The sequence below is a fragment of the Schistocerca americana genome, chromosome 3 (assembly GCF_021461395.2).
Source record: "Schistocerca americana isolate TAMUIC-IGC-003095 chromosome 3, iqSchAmer2.1, whole genome shotgun sequence".
Taxonomy (NCBI): domain Eukaryota; kingdom Metazoa; phylum Arthropoda; class Insecta; order Orthoptera; family Acrididae; genus Schistocerca; species Schistocerca americana.
Genome location: NC_060121.1, coordinates 909,982,494 through 910,000,328, shown reverse-complemented (window position 1 = coordinate 910,000,328; position 17,835 = coordinate 909,982,494). Strand labels below are relative to the sequence as shown.

Below are 17,835 nucleotides of genomic sequence, written 5' to 3'. Positions count from 1 at the left end.
CGACCATGGTTGGTCTATCGGCCAGCCTGAGTGAGGCATTTAGCCGGTTTCTCTTGCTCATTTACGCAAATGATGGATTGTTCGCCGATGTCACTCCTGTGAAGTTTGGACGGTAGGAGGTACTTGCCGAAGTAATGCTATGAGAGCAGTTGTTCTTTGTTAGCCCGCGGAGGGAAAAGGTCTTCTGTTGGAGACCCCGTCCGGCACACAGCTTTAATCTACCAGGAAATTTTGGTATCTATAAATTACTGTAAACGGGACGACTTGGAGCAGGAGAGGCATTACAGGACACTTTAATTTCCACTGTCTATACTTTTACAAATAAATTTTTAAAACTTTTGCAGCATCACTAGGAAGGATTCAGGATTAGCAGTGGAAGTTCAAAACTCAACAAAATATTTTTTTTTATATCTGAAATTTCATGAGTTTTTCACTTATTATTGGCTGAATTTGTTCTTATAGGTACACTTTTCTTCATAGATAGGAGAGATTCTTCGATGAATTTTGCACAGCATACAAACCATAGTTACAGGTGTATGAAACTCTAAAATTTTCCAAATCTATTAAAAAATGTGGTAAAAATTGAGATAATTGACTATAAAATTTGAGTTTGTTCTAAACATGAAGTTTAAAATGTAACAGCTTATTCATTTTTTCATAAATTAAATAAATTCTAGAGTTTCAGACACCTGTAAGTATGGTTTGTATGCTGTGCAAATTTCATCGAAGAGTCTCTACTACTTATGAAGAAAAGTGTACCTATAGCAACAAATTCTGCCACCAGTAACTGAAAAAATGATGAAATTTCACATCTAAAAAAAAATTTATTTTGTCATGTTTGTGAGCTTCCACTGCTATAAGTGTGAATCCTGAAGCCTTCCTGGTTATGCTGACAAAGTTTTATAAATTTGTTGGTAAAAGTATAGACAGTTGAAATTAAAATGTCCTGTGCTGCCTCTCCTGCTCCAAGTCGTCCCATTTGACGTCCTACCCCCTTAAGATGTTGGTGTTACAGCTTCACAGTCGAGTTATATAGTGCTTTATGTTACTTACGGAGCTGTTCTGCTACAAGCTTTAGCTCGAGAGATCGGCGGACATCAAAGGGCACGGAGTCACAGCGCAGGGCTACGCCTGCGGTGTGGGCGTTCCTGGCCGCCGGCCGGTCGCCCTTGCAGTGTGGTCACGTGCCCCGTGGCAGATGACAAAGGACACCCCCTCCCCCTGTGTGGACACCCCTCTGTCTGGTCGCTTGGTGGGGCGTCGCTCGCAGCCTCTAGCCTGCGCTGCTTCCTGTACGTAGCTCGTCCTCTAGGTGGGCGTGTACCTGCGGCCGCCAGCAACGTCTAGGAAGACATTCCGGGCCCGGACTGCCTGTCTGCCAAGCCGCTATATAAAGAGCCCCGCGCCAGCCGGACTGCACAGTTCGTCAGCAGCCGAACACCAAAACACTCACACACACACTGACATGAAGCTCTTGGTAAGTACGGCGGTCGTCGGCTAACGCCGGAGAATTTTCTCACGCAACCTTTCTCGTTGTGGAGTCATGCCACCTCACTTCAGCGACAATAGAAATTTTTAATTAATTTTTCCCTGCTGGCGGAATTATGTAAGCTGAGAAACAATGGAGTTTCACCGCTGCTAATTCTACGGCTAACATATAAGATTGCGTGGAACCTGTTTATTTTTTAATAAGCTTCGTGCTTAGTCCCTCTCTGACAGTGCGTTTGAATGCCAGACTGAAATCTCCCACTTTTGAGCTTCGGTTGGGGATAGGCTATACAGCTGTCTCTTAATGCTTACTTCCTCTCTGGCGACATTTATTGATGTAGAAAATGTCGAGTTGCACCTTGGTACCGAGCCCACGTTAAACTGTACGTCACTATACAACTGCTTGGATGAATGGGTTTATGGGTCGGAGTAACTCAAGGGCATACCATCTCCCTAAAAGAGCACTTTGACGTTCAAACCAACTTTTCGGATTGAAAAAATGGTTCAAATTGCTCTGAGCGCTATGGGACTTAACATCTGAGGTCATCAGTCCCCTACAACTTAGAACTACTTAAATCTAACTAACTTAAGGACATCACACACATCCATGCTCGACGCAGGATTCGAATCTGCGACCGTAGCAACATCACGGTTCCGGACTGAAACGCCTAGAACCACTCGGCCACCGCGTCCGGCTTTTGGATTGAAGACAAAGTTATCTTGATACGCTTTATAAGTGCTACTTTGCTTCAAGTCCTTTCCATAGGTGCATGCGCCAGCATAGAGAACACTCTGTGCGTATGACGATGGTCTTCGCCGCACGAGCTGTTGTTGTCAGTATTAAACGGTTCGTTTATATCGTTCACGACTACACAGTTTCGGTTGTGCAGCCATCTCAAGTGTACACTACAATCTGTTAAAAGCACGTCCTTGGATTCTTGTCTACATCACAGAATTTTACGCTGAACGTAACGCAAATATGGGCGTTGAACAGGCTATACTCTATATTTCACGTTGGCTACACAACCGAAACTATGTAGTAGTGATCAAAATAAAATATAAAATTGGTTTAATCTTAACAGTAACAGTAGATGCGGCAAACTGATATCCTTAAAACAAATTGTCATAGCTGTGTACCTGAGCAAGCAGTAAAGGAAACGAAATAAAAATTCGGATTAGGAATTAAAATCCGTGGGGAAGAAATAAAAACCTTGAGGTTCGCCGATGACATTGTAATTCTATGAGAGACAGCAAGGGACCTGGAGAGCAGTTGAACGGAATGGACAGTGTCTTGAAGGGAGGATATAAGATGAACATCAAGAAAATGAAAACGAGGATAATGGAATGTAGTCGAATTAAATCGGATGACGCTGAGGGAATTAGGTTAGGAAATGAGACACTTAAAGTAGTAAATGAGTTTTGCTATTTGGGGAGCAAAATAACTGATGATGGTCTAAGTAGAGAGGATATAAAATGTAGACTGGAAATGGCAAGGAAAGCGTTTCTGAAGAAGAGAAAGTTGTTAATATCGAGTAAGATTTAAATTTCAGGAAGTCGTTTCTGAAAGTATTTGTATGGATTGTAGCCATGTATGGAAGTGAAACATGGCCGATAAATAGTTTGGACAAGAAGAGAATAGAAGCTTTACAGATGTGGTGCTACAGAAGAATGCTGAATAGTAGATGGGTAGATCAGATAACTAATGAGGAGGTACTGAATAGAATTGGATAGAAAAGAAATTTGTGGCACAAGGGATCGGTTGGTAGGACATATTCTGAGGCATGAAGGGATCACCAATCTAGTATTGGAGGGCAGCGTGGAGGGTGAAAATCGTAGGGGGAGACCAAGAGATGAATACACTGATTCAGGAGGATGTAGGCTGCAGTAGGTACTGGGAGATGAAGAAGCTTGCACAGGATAGAGTAGCATGGAGAGCTGCATAAAATCAGTCTCTGGACTGAAGACCACAACAACAACAACTACATCTGTATACCCCACTGCAACTACATCATTGTGAATAGTATAGTAAACTTGGTGATAATAAACCAAGTAAGACAGTCTGAATGTTGTCCCACTAGGAGTTTTCAATAAGGCCACTTTAACTTTAGGCAAAACAATTTCGTAGTGATAATAAGACACGAGAGGAAATATTAGGAAGCATAAAAATGAAAACGTAAATCAGTTGTACATCACGATATAGGCACCAGTGAATTTTTGCTCCAAGTCTCTGAGCACAGCTACGATAATTTGTTTTAAGGATATCAGTTTCCCGCGCCTGCTGCTACTGTTATGGCACTTGTGACAACATCATAATGGCAGGAAAAGAAGATCCACCGATATCACAGCCTGAAATCTCTACTGGTTTCATAACAGATACTAATAAGTTTTCGTTAAACTTCGCTACATAAGGAAATTAACTTAACTCGTCAGAACATTATTTACATGAAATGAGTGACCCGAACGCTCCGACGAATACTATTACAGTTTAGTATGGAACTTTGCATCAGTTTCTGGTGATTTTTAACTTGTCGCATGTTAAATAGAAGTGAGTCAGGTACCTATAAATAGGACACCGGATTTTTACGGTGATACTATGCGCTATCAGAAAATTTGCTGTTCTTATTCTTGTGGCCATACAACACTGCACGTATGTTAACAACAATACGTCTTCATCCTGGCCAGTAATTGTCAATTCTTCACAATATTCTAACCTGCTTATTTTTAGTGCTCGCCGTTACATCACTTATCTGTTGCTTTCAAGTTCGTCCTCTGTGAACCCCCTATTAGCTCCAGATCTAGCAGCCTTGTTATTGTTTCTCCAATAGCCATCTCTATGGCACATTCCAACCACGCTATTCACGTGCTCCGTACCATATACATGATTCCAGTTACTTAGTATATCACATGGTAGCGGATAGCATTTGTTCTGATTCCCCATGAGCCGTTTCTCTGAATGGCTACACATATTTTCGCTGGTGTCTGGTCTCAGGCTTGGTTCATCGTTATTAGTTATCAGCTATGCCTCACATAACTTTGTGGGAAAAATCCCTCTCAGAACATTATGTACTGCCATTTTATTGGACTGTTTTAACTACTTTTCCAAATAATTCACGCCAGTTCTTGTTTACGAAGTTGTCACAGTGCCACACTTAAATTAAGTGGTACCACACTTTCCGACCTTTTCAGAGGTCGATGTATGTCAGTAATACAGTTTCGGTTAGTGCGTGTCACTTTCAGCTATCAATTTGCCTCAAAATCATATTCTTTGTTATTGAACTTGGTCATATGGTCTCCGTCACAAAGCTCTGGGGAACTAAATATTTGCCGGCCGGGGTGGCCGAGCGGTTCTAGGTGCTACAGTCTGGAACCGCGCGACCGCTACGGTTGCAGGTTGGAATCCTGCCTCGGGCATGGATGTGTGTGATGTCCTTAGGTTAGTTAGGTTTAAGTAGTTCTACGTTCTAGGGGACTGATGACCTCGCCAGTTAAGTCCCATAGTGCTCAGAGCCATTTGAATTTGAACTAAATATTTCACCAATAATATCCCCATTTGAGTTCCTGGATAATTAAATGAATTACAGCATTCAAATGCTAAATTAACAGTTGCAGATAGTTAAGAGTGGTATAATTACAGATATTGGATGGTTTTCCCAAATTTTAACTCTATTCCTTTTCCAGAAACAGTTCAAAAATGGTTCAAATGGCTCTGAGCACTATGGGACTCAACTGCTGTGGTCATAAGTCCCCTAGAACTTAGAACTACTTAAACCTAACTAACCTAAGGACAGCACACAACACCCAGCCATCACGAGGCAGAGAAAATCCCTGACCCCGCCGGGAATCGAACCCGGGAACCCGGGCGTGGGAAGCGAGAACGCTACCGCACGACCACGAGATGCGGGCCAGAAACAGTTTCTAGGGTTTCTTGTTGCCCCAACACCACAGTGTGTCCGCGTGCCGACTTGCGAACTGACCGAGAAAATCCATTGCATTGACAAGCCCCGAAACCTTCATTAGTGTATCAAATTTATATGAGGATAAATTTGAGTTCATTTTCTAAAAAACTGTAATTTTTAGTTCCTTCAACGCATTCTCGAGTAGTTACATTTTCCTGTCGATCCATCAAATACAGCGCAGCGGTGGCAGTTTCCGGTTCTTTCACGAGCTGCAATTTCCACTCTTTTCTCACAAGGCATGAATGGAGGCTTGAGCACTTCATTTTCTTGTGGTTCTGGTAATTTCTACAAATATTTGCCATTACAGAGCTTAACGGCGAAATTAAGGGAGCTCAATTGCCCAGAAATAGCGTTCTCTGTTTCTTTCGGGCAGACATAACATCGCACTGGCCGCTGACGGCAGCAAAAAGCTCGGCCACTCATGCGGTTTATGGCGAGGCAGCAGTTCCGCGGTAACCTTTAGAGAAACGGTTCCGCTTCGGTAGCCACTCCCAGTGCGGAATGCGGTAATCGGCAAGAACAATGCAATAGCCGGTGCCGTACCAACCAGACAGCCTCGTTCTCGGCTCACCGAAACCGTATAGGTAGCTGACGCAGGTGTCTCCCCCGTAGGGTGGAAGACGCGCCCCTCAGGGCGTTTCCTGCTGGAGTCCAAAGCCAAGAAACTGCATCATAGCGTAACAGCGACTGAGCGGTAATGCCTTGTTTGCCCTTGAGATGACGTCACAAGTCTGTGCTGACATGTTAGCTCCGTGCGAGTATCGGCGAACCGGTTCCTGTTATGTGTATGCTATGTAGATACTTCCAATGCATTTCAATTTCATTTGCATGTCCTTTGCTGCTTTGTTTCCTAGATACAAATCTGTCAGATAACGTTGGTTAACTGCTGCGTACATCATATAAGTGTGTGGGTTAGGAGGAAGATTCTGCTCGGCAGAAAATAACGGGCTTCAAACACCATGCCTAAAATTAAATAAAGCTTGTGTCAGTTTTATAACTTCTGAGGCAACAGAACCCAATAAACACACTGGCTGTGCTATTTTTGTGATCGCTTACTTCCCTAAAGTTCCTTGTTTGAGTTTCTTGTGACACTCGTCCTGATTCGTAAATCAGTCGGCTACATTCGAAATGTCACTAAACATTACTATAGAACTTGTAAAAGCCACAGACCTGCTTGAAGGGCGTTTGGGAGGATCTCATCTGGTAACAAAGGAATCGTCAGGAGCGCGTGAGGCTTATGTGGTAGTTCCCGATATACTTAAGCGGTCTCATGGACAGGGTGAACAGCAATCTGTGACCCCTGGCTGATGACACTGTAGTGCACAAAACAATGTCGTCTTGGACTGTAGAAGGATACAAAATGATTTTGTTAAAATCAGAATTTTCTGTGACGCATGCGGCTTGCTCTTACTTTGGGAAAACCTAAGTTAAGAAACAGAAATAACAATTCTATATTTCAAGTAATGTATTACTGGTGTGGCGATTGATACATTGACTAAATATCTAGGGGTAAAACTGCTAAGTGATGTGAAACAGGAGAGGCACGTAAGATCGGCTACAGGGGGAGGGGGAGGGGGGGGCGAATGGTCGACTTTGGATTACTATGAAAATTTTACAAAAGTGTGGCTCACCTACATAGGAGATTGCGCACAAGACACTTGTGCGACCCATTCTTGAGTAGTGCTCGAGTGTTTGGAATCCACAACAGATCGGGTTAAACGAAGACAGCTAAGAAATTCAGAGGTGCTGCTAGACATGTTCTAGCTTCAATCAACACGGAAGTACTACGGAAATGCTACGTGAACACAAATGCGAATCCCTGGAGGGAAGACGTTCTTTTTGCGAAACTCTATTGAAAAATTTTAAGAGAATCGGTATCTGGGACAGACTGCAGAAAAATTTTATTGTTGCCAACGTACATCTCGCGTCAGGAATGCACGGAAACACGTCGACAGTCGTTTCCCTCTCGTTTGATCTGCGAGTGGAAAAAGGAAGGGTAGCCTCCGTCAAGCACCGTATGAGAGGTGGCAGAACGTAGGCAATCAGCTACGTGCATAACTAATGCGTGTTGCCTATAGTCCAGTCATCTACTCAGAGTGAAGGGGGTTGGGCCGAGCAAAATTAAGATTTCCTGATTTGCTTATAAAATATCTGTCTTCGCTTAGATACACTGATTCTTGTGGATTCCCTGTTGAAAATCAATTTGCTTGGGCAGGTAGTATGCAGGACAACCGGTCAGCAGACCCCCTCGCCAGGGGATGACACCAAGCTGGTACTTTGTGTCTCGTGCTGCGATCATCGGCTATCTCCTGAAACATGGACCGTTATTGACTGCTTCAAGGTCACTATAGCAGTGCCATATTTGACTGCTACTCGTTGCGAGGTTTTTGTCACACAGTGTACATCTGTTTCTACAGCTCAGTCGACATCCATAGTGCGCAAACTAACGTGAAGTTCACGGCAAAAGCTACCTCTCACTGTACTTGTGTTAAGGTATGGAGTGTGAGTAAAACACTTCTAAAATGCCGAAGTGCAAGAGTAATTAGATTACTTTTGTCTTTGCGATCTCAAGAGCTGTAGGTAGCTGCAGTATTTTCCTAGATTTCGCGCTTAATATTGCTGCTGGAAACTTGCTACGTAGCCTATAAATAATATATAGTTTTTGTGTAACTTCCCAGGATCTTCTCGCTGAAAGCACTTTGTGTGGACATTAATGTCGTGAGAACTGTAAGTAATGAAGCTTAAACAGGGACACGTTTGAGTCTTTTTTGGACATGAAGCTGTCTGGGAATAGAGGCATACATATCATCATAATTGCTTCATGATGGATAACATTAGGTATAATAATCTTTGCTAATTAATTTCCCTGCTTCACCTAAATTACTAACTTTCTTGTTGCCCGATAAAGCGACCATATGCTGCCTGAGAAACATTATTAATCTGCTTTCTAACCGACTTTGCAAGTGGTGGTATTGATAGAAGCTAACCATTGAAAATAAAACAACTTTGATTTTCACTGTGGTTTCCAATTCACGGCCTATCGTTCCTTACTTTCCGAATAGTCCTCGTATTTCGTAACGGCTATGGTCGCCGCGGTGCCTGTTCCTTCAGATATGCTCTCATGTCTGTAGGATCATTTCACCGTTCTTCTTAACGGCACAGGCACTGCAATGTCGTTTATAAGTTCAGGGTGGCTCGTGTGGCCGGGAAGGATCAGCGAACGTTTTGACTCAACAGAAGTTGAAACTTCCTGGGAGATTAAAATTGTGTGCCAGACCGAGACTCGAACTCGGGACAGTTGCCTTTCGCGGGCAAGTGCTCTACCAACTGAGCTACCCAAGCACGACTCACTCCCCGTCCTCACAGGTTTACGTCTGCCAGTATCTCGTCTCCTACCTTCCAACCTTTACAGAAGCTCTCCTGCGAAACTTGCAGAACTAGCACTCCTGAAAGAAAGGATACTGCGGAGACATGGCTTAGCCACAGCCTGGGGGATGTTTCCAGAATGAGATTTTCACTCTGCAGCGGAGTGTGCGCTGATATGAAACTTCCTGGCTGATTAAAACTGTGTGCCGGACCGAGACTCGAACTCGGGAACTTTGCCTTTCGCGGGCAAGTGCTCTACCAACTGAGATACCCGAGCACGACTCACGCCCCGTCCTCACAACTTTACTTCTGCCAGTATCTCGTCTCCTACCTTCCAACCTTTACAAAAGCTCTCCTGCGAACCTTGCAGGACTAGCACTCCTGAAAGAAAGGATATTGGGGAGACATGGCTTAGCCACAGCCTGGGGGATGTTTCCAGAATGAGATTTCCACTCTGCAGTGGAGTGTGCGCTGATATGAAACTTCCTGGCAGATTAAAACTATGTGCCGGACCGAGACTCGAGCACTTGCCCGCGAAAGGCAAAGGTCCCGAGTTCGAGTCTCGGTCCGGCACACAGTTTTAATCTGCCAGGAAGTTTCATATCAGCGCACACTCCGCTGTAGAGTGAAAATCTCATTCTCAACAGAAGTTCTTCCTCATGAAGTGACGTACTGCTCGTCTTTGAACACCCTGCGTGCAGACTGTGGACAGTGGCTGAGACGGCTGGTTGCAGGTGGTGCTGGTGAGCGTGGTGTGCGCCGTGAGCGCGCGGCCCGGCTACTTGGCGGGCGCCGGCCTGCTGGGTCTGGGGCTGCCCGTGCCGGCGGCCAACGTCGTGCTGGGGGCGGGCGGCGTGCCGCTGGACACCCCCGAGGTGGTGGCGGCCAGGATCACTCACGCCGCCCAGGTGGCCGGCGCACAGGTCGGCATCCCGCCCGCCGCCGTCATCCCGGGGGACACGCCCGCCGTCGCCGCCGCCAGGGTGAGTTGCTACCCTACGTCACGCTCCTACCTGTTACGCGGCCACACGACACCTGTTCCCGCGCAGGCTCCCCAACTTGCCGCTATATTCCAGTTACCTCCTTTGTCACTCATCAGTTTTCTTACACTACTGGCCATTAAAATTGCTACACCACGAAGATGACGTGCTACAGACAGGACAGGAAGAAGATGCTGTGATATGCAAATGATTAGCTTTTCAGAGCATTCACACAACGTTGGCGCCGGTGGCGACACCTACAACGTGCTGACACGAGGAATGTTCCCAACCGATTTCTCGTACACAAACAGCAGTTAACCGGCGTTGCCTGGTGAAACGTTGTTGTGATGCCTCGTGTAAGGAGGAGAAATGCGTACCATCCCGTTTCCGACTTTCATAAAGGCCGGATTGTAGCCTATCGCGATGGCGGTTTATCGTATCGCGAAATTGCTGCTCGCGTTGGTAGAGATCCAATGACTGTTAGCAGAATATGGAATCGGTGGGTTCAGGGGGGGTAATACGGAACGCCGTGCTGGATCCCAGCGGCCTCGTATCACTAGCAGTCGATATGACAGGCGTCTTATCCGTATGGCTGTAACGGATCGTGTAGCTACGTCTCGACGCATGACGCAACAGATGGGGATGTTTGTAAGACAACAACCATCTGCACGAACATTTCGACGACGTTTGCAGCTGCATAGACTATCAGCTCGGAGACCATGGCTGCGGTTGCCCTTGACGCTTCACCACAGACAGGAGCGCCTGCCATTGTGTACTCAACGACGAACCTGGGTGCACGAACGGCAAAACGTCATTTTTTCGGATGAATCAAGGATCTTTTTACAGCATCATGATGGTCGCATCCGTGTTTGGCGACATCACGGTGAACGTGTATCCGGAAGCGTGTGTTCGTCATCGCCATACTGGCGTATCACCCGGCGTGATGGTATGGGGTGCCATTGGTTACACGTCTCGGTCACCTCTTGTTCGCACTGACGGCACTTTGAACAGTGGACGTTATATTTCAGATGTGTTACGAGCTGCGTCTCTACCCTCCATTCGATCGCTGCGAAACCCTACATTTCAGCAGGATAATGCACGACCGCATGTTGCAGGTCCTGTACGGGCCTTTATGGATACAGAAAATGTTCGACTGTTCCCCTGGCGAGCACTTTCTCCAGATCTCTCACCAACTGGAAACGTGTGGTCAATGGTGGCCGAGCAACTGGCTCGTCACAATACTCTTGATGAACTGTGGTATCGTGTTGAAGCTGCATGGGCAGCTGTACCTGTACACGCCATCCAAGCTCTGTTTGACTCAATTCCCAGCCGTATCACGGCCGTTATTACGGCCAGAGGTGTTTGTTCTGGGTACTGATTTCTCAGAATCTATGCACCAAAATTGCGTGAAAATGTAATCGCATGTCAGATCTAGTATAATATATTTGTCCAATGAACACCCGTTTATCATCTGCATTTCTTCTTGGTGTAGAAATTTTAATGGCCAGTAGTGTATTACGATCTTTTACCTTGGAAACCTTATAACACCAGAATGTAGCAGAAGAATTGAAAAACTGGTGGACACCGATCTTGTGGAAGATTCCGGAGAAATGTAGGAACACACGAGGCAAAACTGACCCAACGATTTATCTTAGAAGGCAGATTAAGGATAGAAATCCGCAGGTTTATAGTTTTTCTAGACTTGGAGGAAGCTTTTGACAATGATGACTGCAATACACTCTTTGAAATTCTGCAGGTAACAGGGGTAAATACAGGAAGCAAAAGGTTATATACAACTAGTACAGAAACCAGACGGCAGTTATGAGATTAGAGGGGTATGACAGGGAAGCCGTGGTTGAGAAGGGTGTGAGGCAGGTTTGTAGCCCATCCCAGTCTGCACATTGAGCAAGCAGTAAAGGAAACCCAAGGAAAATTTGGAGAAAGAATTAAAGTTCAGGGAGAATATATACAAACTTTCAGGTTTGCCGATGACATCGTAATTATGTCAGAGACAGTGAAGCACTTGGAAGAGCAACTGAACGGGATGTACAGTGTATTGAAAGAAGAATATGAGATGAACATCAACAAAAGAAAAGCAGGGAAAATGAAACGTAGTCGAATTAAATCAGGTAATGCTGAGGGAATTAGATAAGGAAACTAGAGAACCAAAAGCAGTACATTAGTGTCACTGTCTGGAAAGTAAAATAACTGCTGATTGCCGGAGTGGAGAAGATGTAAAATGTAGATTAGCAATGGCTAAAACGTTTTTGAAGGAGAGACAGTAATTAACATCGAATGTAAACTTAATGGTATGGAAGTCTTTTCTGGAGGTATTTGTGTGGATTGTAGCCTTGTACGCAAGTGGGAAATGAACGCTAAACATATCAAGGAAAAAGAGAGCTGAAGCATTTGAAATGTGGTGCTACAGACGAATGTGAAGAGTATATGGGGAGATCAAGCAACCAATGAAAAGATACGTAATAGAATTTGGGAAGAAAGAAGTTTCAGGCATAATTTGACTAAAAGACACCTGGTGATCGCCAGTTTAGTTTTGTAGGGAAGTAGTTGATCGTGGCCAAAAGATGCATAAGTAAGTAGGATGTTAAAAGGACGTAGGTTGCAGTAGTTATTCGAAGAGGCTTGCACAGTATAGAGTATCGTGAAAAGCAGTAAAAAACCTGTATTCGTAGTGAAAACCACAACATCCTCCCCTTCGTCTGTAGTCGGAGCATCCGCGGTGTAAAGAGCCCAAAAGTGGTCAGACTCCACAGGCTCTTAGCAGTCTGTGGCGTGCGAGACAAGTTCGTGGAATGAACATTAGAAATAAGAATAATCTTCAGAAATACTTAAAGTCACTTACTTAGGTCCAGATAAGCGTCTAGTACTCAGGAACACATATTTTCGATAACATGCCGACAGCCATAAAACGTTTAACTACTGATAGATTTCAATTTAAGAGAAGCATAATTTTTTCCTGGTGTTCAACACCTTCTACTTCATTAAAGAGTTTCTTACAAGAACCAAATAATGTGTATATAGTATAAACAATAACAAATAATGTATTACTGTACACAAAATTTGACTAAGGAACACCTTCAGAGCAGTAATGTGATCAATATGCATAAATGTGGTAAACTGATTTTCCCTTTGTTGATGCATGGCTACAACAGTCTAGCAACTACGATATGCGCCCCATTAAATTGTGCATTTATTTGATTTGGGACAAGTTTGTTGTTATATTTCAAATGCAAATGTGTTTGAAATTTTTTGGAGTTATCTCACACCCATCAGGACTGTTTCACTTGGGATCTATAACGGGTAAATTAATATAACTCTTTTTTTGTAAACATATATTGCGTGTTCTTGTTTTGTAACATGTTCTACATCCTTGAGGGTCTATAGAGCTAGGGAAGAAAACTACATCTAATATAAACCTAATGCTCCGCTAATTTATAGGGTGCTTGCAAATAAATTCATCAAATGTCATAATACTATATTTTCTACGCGAGTGAAGATGGAAACTTGGGATGAATTTTAAAGTGTATTTATTTTAAAAAGTACCATCAAATGGAATAGTGTGTTTCTTCTTCATGTGAGTACATACGATGTACTTGTTACAATTATGTGCAGGGTTAAGATTTTCATTTGCCTTTCACAAATATTGTGTATCCCCTCCACCAGAGGCAAGACGAAGATTCTTCTTGTCAATGTTTCCCACACGATCCTCTTGTAGCCGAGTCTCCCGAGAAGTTCCTTCTTTCTTAACAGTCCACAAAGTTTTCGATATCCTTGTGTAGCATCACATCTCAAAAATCGGTGTCGATGGGAGTCCCTAGTCTCCCTGTGAACAGCGAGGCAGTGTTAAAAGTTATCGCTATTCCAAAATAAGTAATTACTGCACTGTAGCTATCGAACTACTTTCAGAAAGATTCCTAGATCCGCCCACTCGGCTGTCTTAAATGCCGCGCGCAGGAGTTCTTGCTAGCTCTTACTGCCGTGAGGCTGGAATTATCAGGATTTCAGCGAGACTGAGAATATCCCAGGTCAGGATTTCGATGAAACTGTGAATTTTCTTCTTAGCACTACAATTTGTTTCCAAATCCATTTAAAACAGACGAAGAGACATTTCCCTATTTCGTTAGCCATCCGTTAACAGTTTAGATTTCTACGTAGTGTATTATCAATATACTTCATTTTGATCTTACTTCATGTACGTTTTAGCTTTCCACTCAAACTTGTTCCTTTGATTTCATCAATTCATTGTTAAAGTTCCTCTTCTGGCGAAATAAAAAGCAAGTGTGGAGCGCCCCAATCTGTAGTTGCTTCAGATGGGATTCGTTATGCGTACGAGTTGTGTGTTTCAGAAACATCCTCCAAAGCTGCATATATCGCTTTTGATCGAATGAAGCTACTTTTTTCTGCCTGTCGTTTGCCATTTGGGATATATACTATGCAAGCATGTCCATATTGCAAGGCTAGTACATCTGAAAAAAAGATTAACATCACACAGGGAACATAACAGCTGGCAACAGGTTGGTAAACACCTCGTGTTAATTGGGAGTAGATGCAGTTATTTTAAGTTTCTGACAAAAAATAAAGAAGCAAAAAAATACACTGATTTCTTCTGAAGTGAAATTGTTACATAATCTTCTGATTATACGACGTCTTCCAAAGTGTATAAACAAAAAAATTGTGAATATGACACTTTCAGGTGTCAGACGATCAATGTGATAGCATAGGAGCCACTTTATTCAGTCTATTGAACATCTAGTCTTACTTTAACCGTTAAAAAAGCACTATATAACGAGATAAAAGAAGTAATTTATTATTCCTTTTTTTTTGTTGCAGGCTACCCATCTGGCTCAGGTAGCTGGTGAGCAGATAGGAATCCCTTCCTCCCTCGTGATCCCTGGTGACACCCCCGCTGTTGCCGCCGCTAAGGTACGTAATATCTCCCTTGCATTTACAGAAATCCAAACACAACAGTTCTACACTCTCAACCATTCATCTTCCGCAAATGTATTTGGTATTACATGTGTGATAAACAGTTCAGACAGAAAGAGAGTAGAAGTTTTTGAAATGTCATGCTAGGAGAGAGTGCTGAAGATGAGATGGGAACATCGGATATGTAATGAAGAAGTCGTCAAGATTATCATCATTTCTTACGATTTGCAGCCCTTGGCGGGGTCTGTTTGGGACATAATCTTTTCCATCTTTTCGTGCCTCCCACCACGATCCCTTCTGTACTCGGTCTCGGCCTTCTTCTTTGTTCTCCACACGTTCCATCACTACAGCAATCCATCTGTGTCTCCATCTTCCTCTAGGTCCCTTGCTTCCTATTGTCATTTCATCAGCCTGTATTGGTATCCTACGAAGTCCCATTCGTTTAACACGACCATACTATCTTGATCTTGTCTCTCCTATGGTCTCCTGCATGGGCTTCACTTCACTGTTTCTCTCACCGCCTCATTCCTTGTTCTATCCATTCTAGCTGGGCCTATCCTGCTTCTTTGAAATTTAAGCTGTTTCCGCCGGCCGCTGTGGCCGAATGGTTCTAGGCGCTTCAGTCCGGAACCATGCTGCTGCTCCTTTCGCAGGTTCGAATCCTACCTCGGGCATAGATGTGTTTGATGTCCTTAGGTTAGTTAGTTTTAAGTAGTTCTAAGTCAAGGTGACTGATGACCTCAGATGTTACGTCCCGTAGTGCTCAGAGCCATTTGAACCATTTTCAGCTGTTCACAGTGATTAAATGATTCGAATTTGAGTCAAGAGAACTCGAATAGACATGTGTGTGATGCATGTGCGTGTGTGTGTGTGTGTGTGTGTGTGTGTGTGTGTGTGTGTGTGTGTGTGTGTGTCTATATGGTATATGTTTGTGTGGGTGGGTGTGGGTTGGTTGGTTGATAGATTTCGGAAAGGGGACCAAACACAGAGGTCACTGGTCCGACCGATTAGGGAAGGATGGGGAAAGAAGTCAACTGTGCCCTTTCAAAGGAACTATCCCGGCATTTGCCTGAAGCGATTTAGGGAAATAACGGAATGCGTGTGTGTGTGATAGAGAGAGAGAGGTGGGAGCTTAAAACTGTAGAGGAACACCAAGATTTCACTACAGTAGGTAGGTTCAAATGGATGTCGGCTGCAGTAGCTATGCGGGTATAGATGCTACCACACATAGGATGGTCTAGCATGAAGAGCTATATCAAAACGATATTTGGACAGAAGGTCACAGCGACATGAAATATTAAGTGATACGAGCACTCTCTGGTAGAATCCAGCCCATTTTATATAAGATGTTCAGAATAAATTGCCTGGTTAATAACGTTGCTGAATGAGATGCTAAATGGCCGGCAGGTGTCTCACGCGGCTGCCGTGGCCACGACGGCAGTGCGCGACGCGACGGCGGCGGCGCTGGGCGGCGCCCACCTGCTGGGAGTGGGCGTTCCCGCAGTCGCCGCGGCGCCCGGCGTCCTGGCGCACCTGCACGCCAAGGCCGCGCTGCTCGGCTGAGGGGAGCATCCGCCGCCTTCACACAGACACCACACCTGCTGCCTGCTGTACAAACTGTCTAACTTATGTAACGCTCCAATTATACAATAAATGACCACAATCAGCAAGTACAAAACACGGGTTTTATTTACCACCAGCTTAGTACCTGGCGTTGTCCAAGAATGTATTTATTCCAATATGCTATTAGTTCATCTCTTCCTTCTCCCTCACTCCGTCCATCCCCTCCATCAACCCCTCTCTGTCGACCTTCTCCACTCTATCTCCCTCACCACCACTGCCACCCTCTCTCCTTCTCCACCTGCCTCTCTCTCTGACATCTCCTCCTCCCCACTCTCCTGCTCATCTCCTCCACTTTCCTTCATTTCCTTCTCTCCCCTTTCTCTGCCCATCTCCTTCTCTTCCTTTCCCTGTCCATTTCCTCTCTCTGCCTGTTCATCTTCTCTTCCGATTTCTTTATTCACATTACCACACTCATCCCAACAGAAGGCTGTTGATCCTTACCCTCACAGTATTTCTTTCTGGATTTTAACTAATAAGTGTACCAAATTTGTTTCAAATAATTAAGGGCTTTAGCAGAAGCTTCTTACCAGTGGCTTAGCCCATGTACACATGTGTCAAAAATATTTTACATATATTTAACGTATTCGGAGTAGGTATTAAAATCTGTGGAGAAGAAATAAAATCTTTGAGGTTCGCCGATGACACTGTAATTCTGTCAGAGACAGCAAAGGACGTGGAAGGGCATTTCAACGCAATGGATAGTGTCTTGAAATGAGGATATAAGATGTACATCAACAGAAGCAAAACGAGGATAATGGAATGTAGTCGAATTAAGTCGGGTGATGCTGAGGGAATTAGATTAGGAAATGAGACACTTGAAGTAGTAAAGGAGTTTTGCTATTTGGGAGCAAAATAACTGATGATGGTCGAACTAGAGAGGATATAAAATATAGACTGGCAATGGCAAGGAAAGCGTTTCTGAAGAAGAGAAATCTCTTAACATCGAGTATAGATTTAAGTGTCAGGAAGTCGTTTCTGAAAGTATTTGTATGTAGTGTAGCCAAGTATGGAAGTGAAACATGGACGATAAATAGTTTGGGAAAGAAGAGAATATAAGCTTTCGAAATGTGGTGCTACAGAAGAATGCTGAAGATTAGATGGGTAGATCACATTGTAAGGTGTCAGGCACCCGCTGCCATAGCCCATTAACGCCCAAGTTTGCTGCACTGTCCTAATGGATATGTTCGTCGTACGTACCACAAAACATTTCTGAAGTTATATCACGCAGTGCCGCTTGTCTGTTAGCAATGACAACTCTACGATCTCTCGGTCGTTAAGTGAGTGCCATCGGCCAGGTAATGGCTGAAATTTGGTTATCTCGGCACACTCTTTATAGTGTGGATCTCGGAATGTTGAATTCCCAAATGATTTCCGAAATGGAATGTCCCATGTGTTTAGCTACAGCTAACATTCTGCGTTCAAAGTCTGGCAAATCTCGTCGTGCGACCATGATACCGCCGAACACCTCTTTTCACACG

General features: G+C 44.1%; 1 protein-coding gene across 1 annotated transcript; it reads left to right on the top strand.

The window, feature by feature from the left end:
- The first annotated feature begins 1,323 nt into the window (after positions 1 to 1,323).
- LOC124607304 (cuticle protein 18.7-like) lies at positions 1,324 to 16,407 on the top strand. Its single transcript, XM_047139598.1, has 4 exons — positions 1,324 to 1,477; positions 9,545 to 9,793; positions 14,639 to 14,731; positions 16,142 to 16,407. The coding sequence occupies exons 1-4, from the start codon at positions 1,466 to 1,468 to the stop codon at positions 16,295 to 16,297; spliced, it is 510 nt and encodes a 169-aa protein (XP_046995554.1). The 5' UTR covers positions 1,324 to 1,465; the 3' UTR covers positions 16,298 to 16,407.
- Positions 16,408 to 17,835: the final 1,428 nt, after the last annotated feature.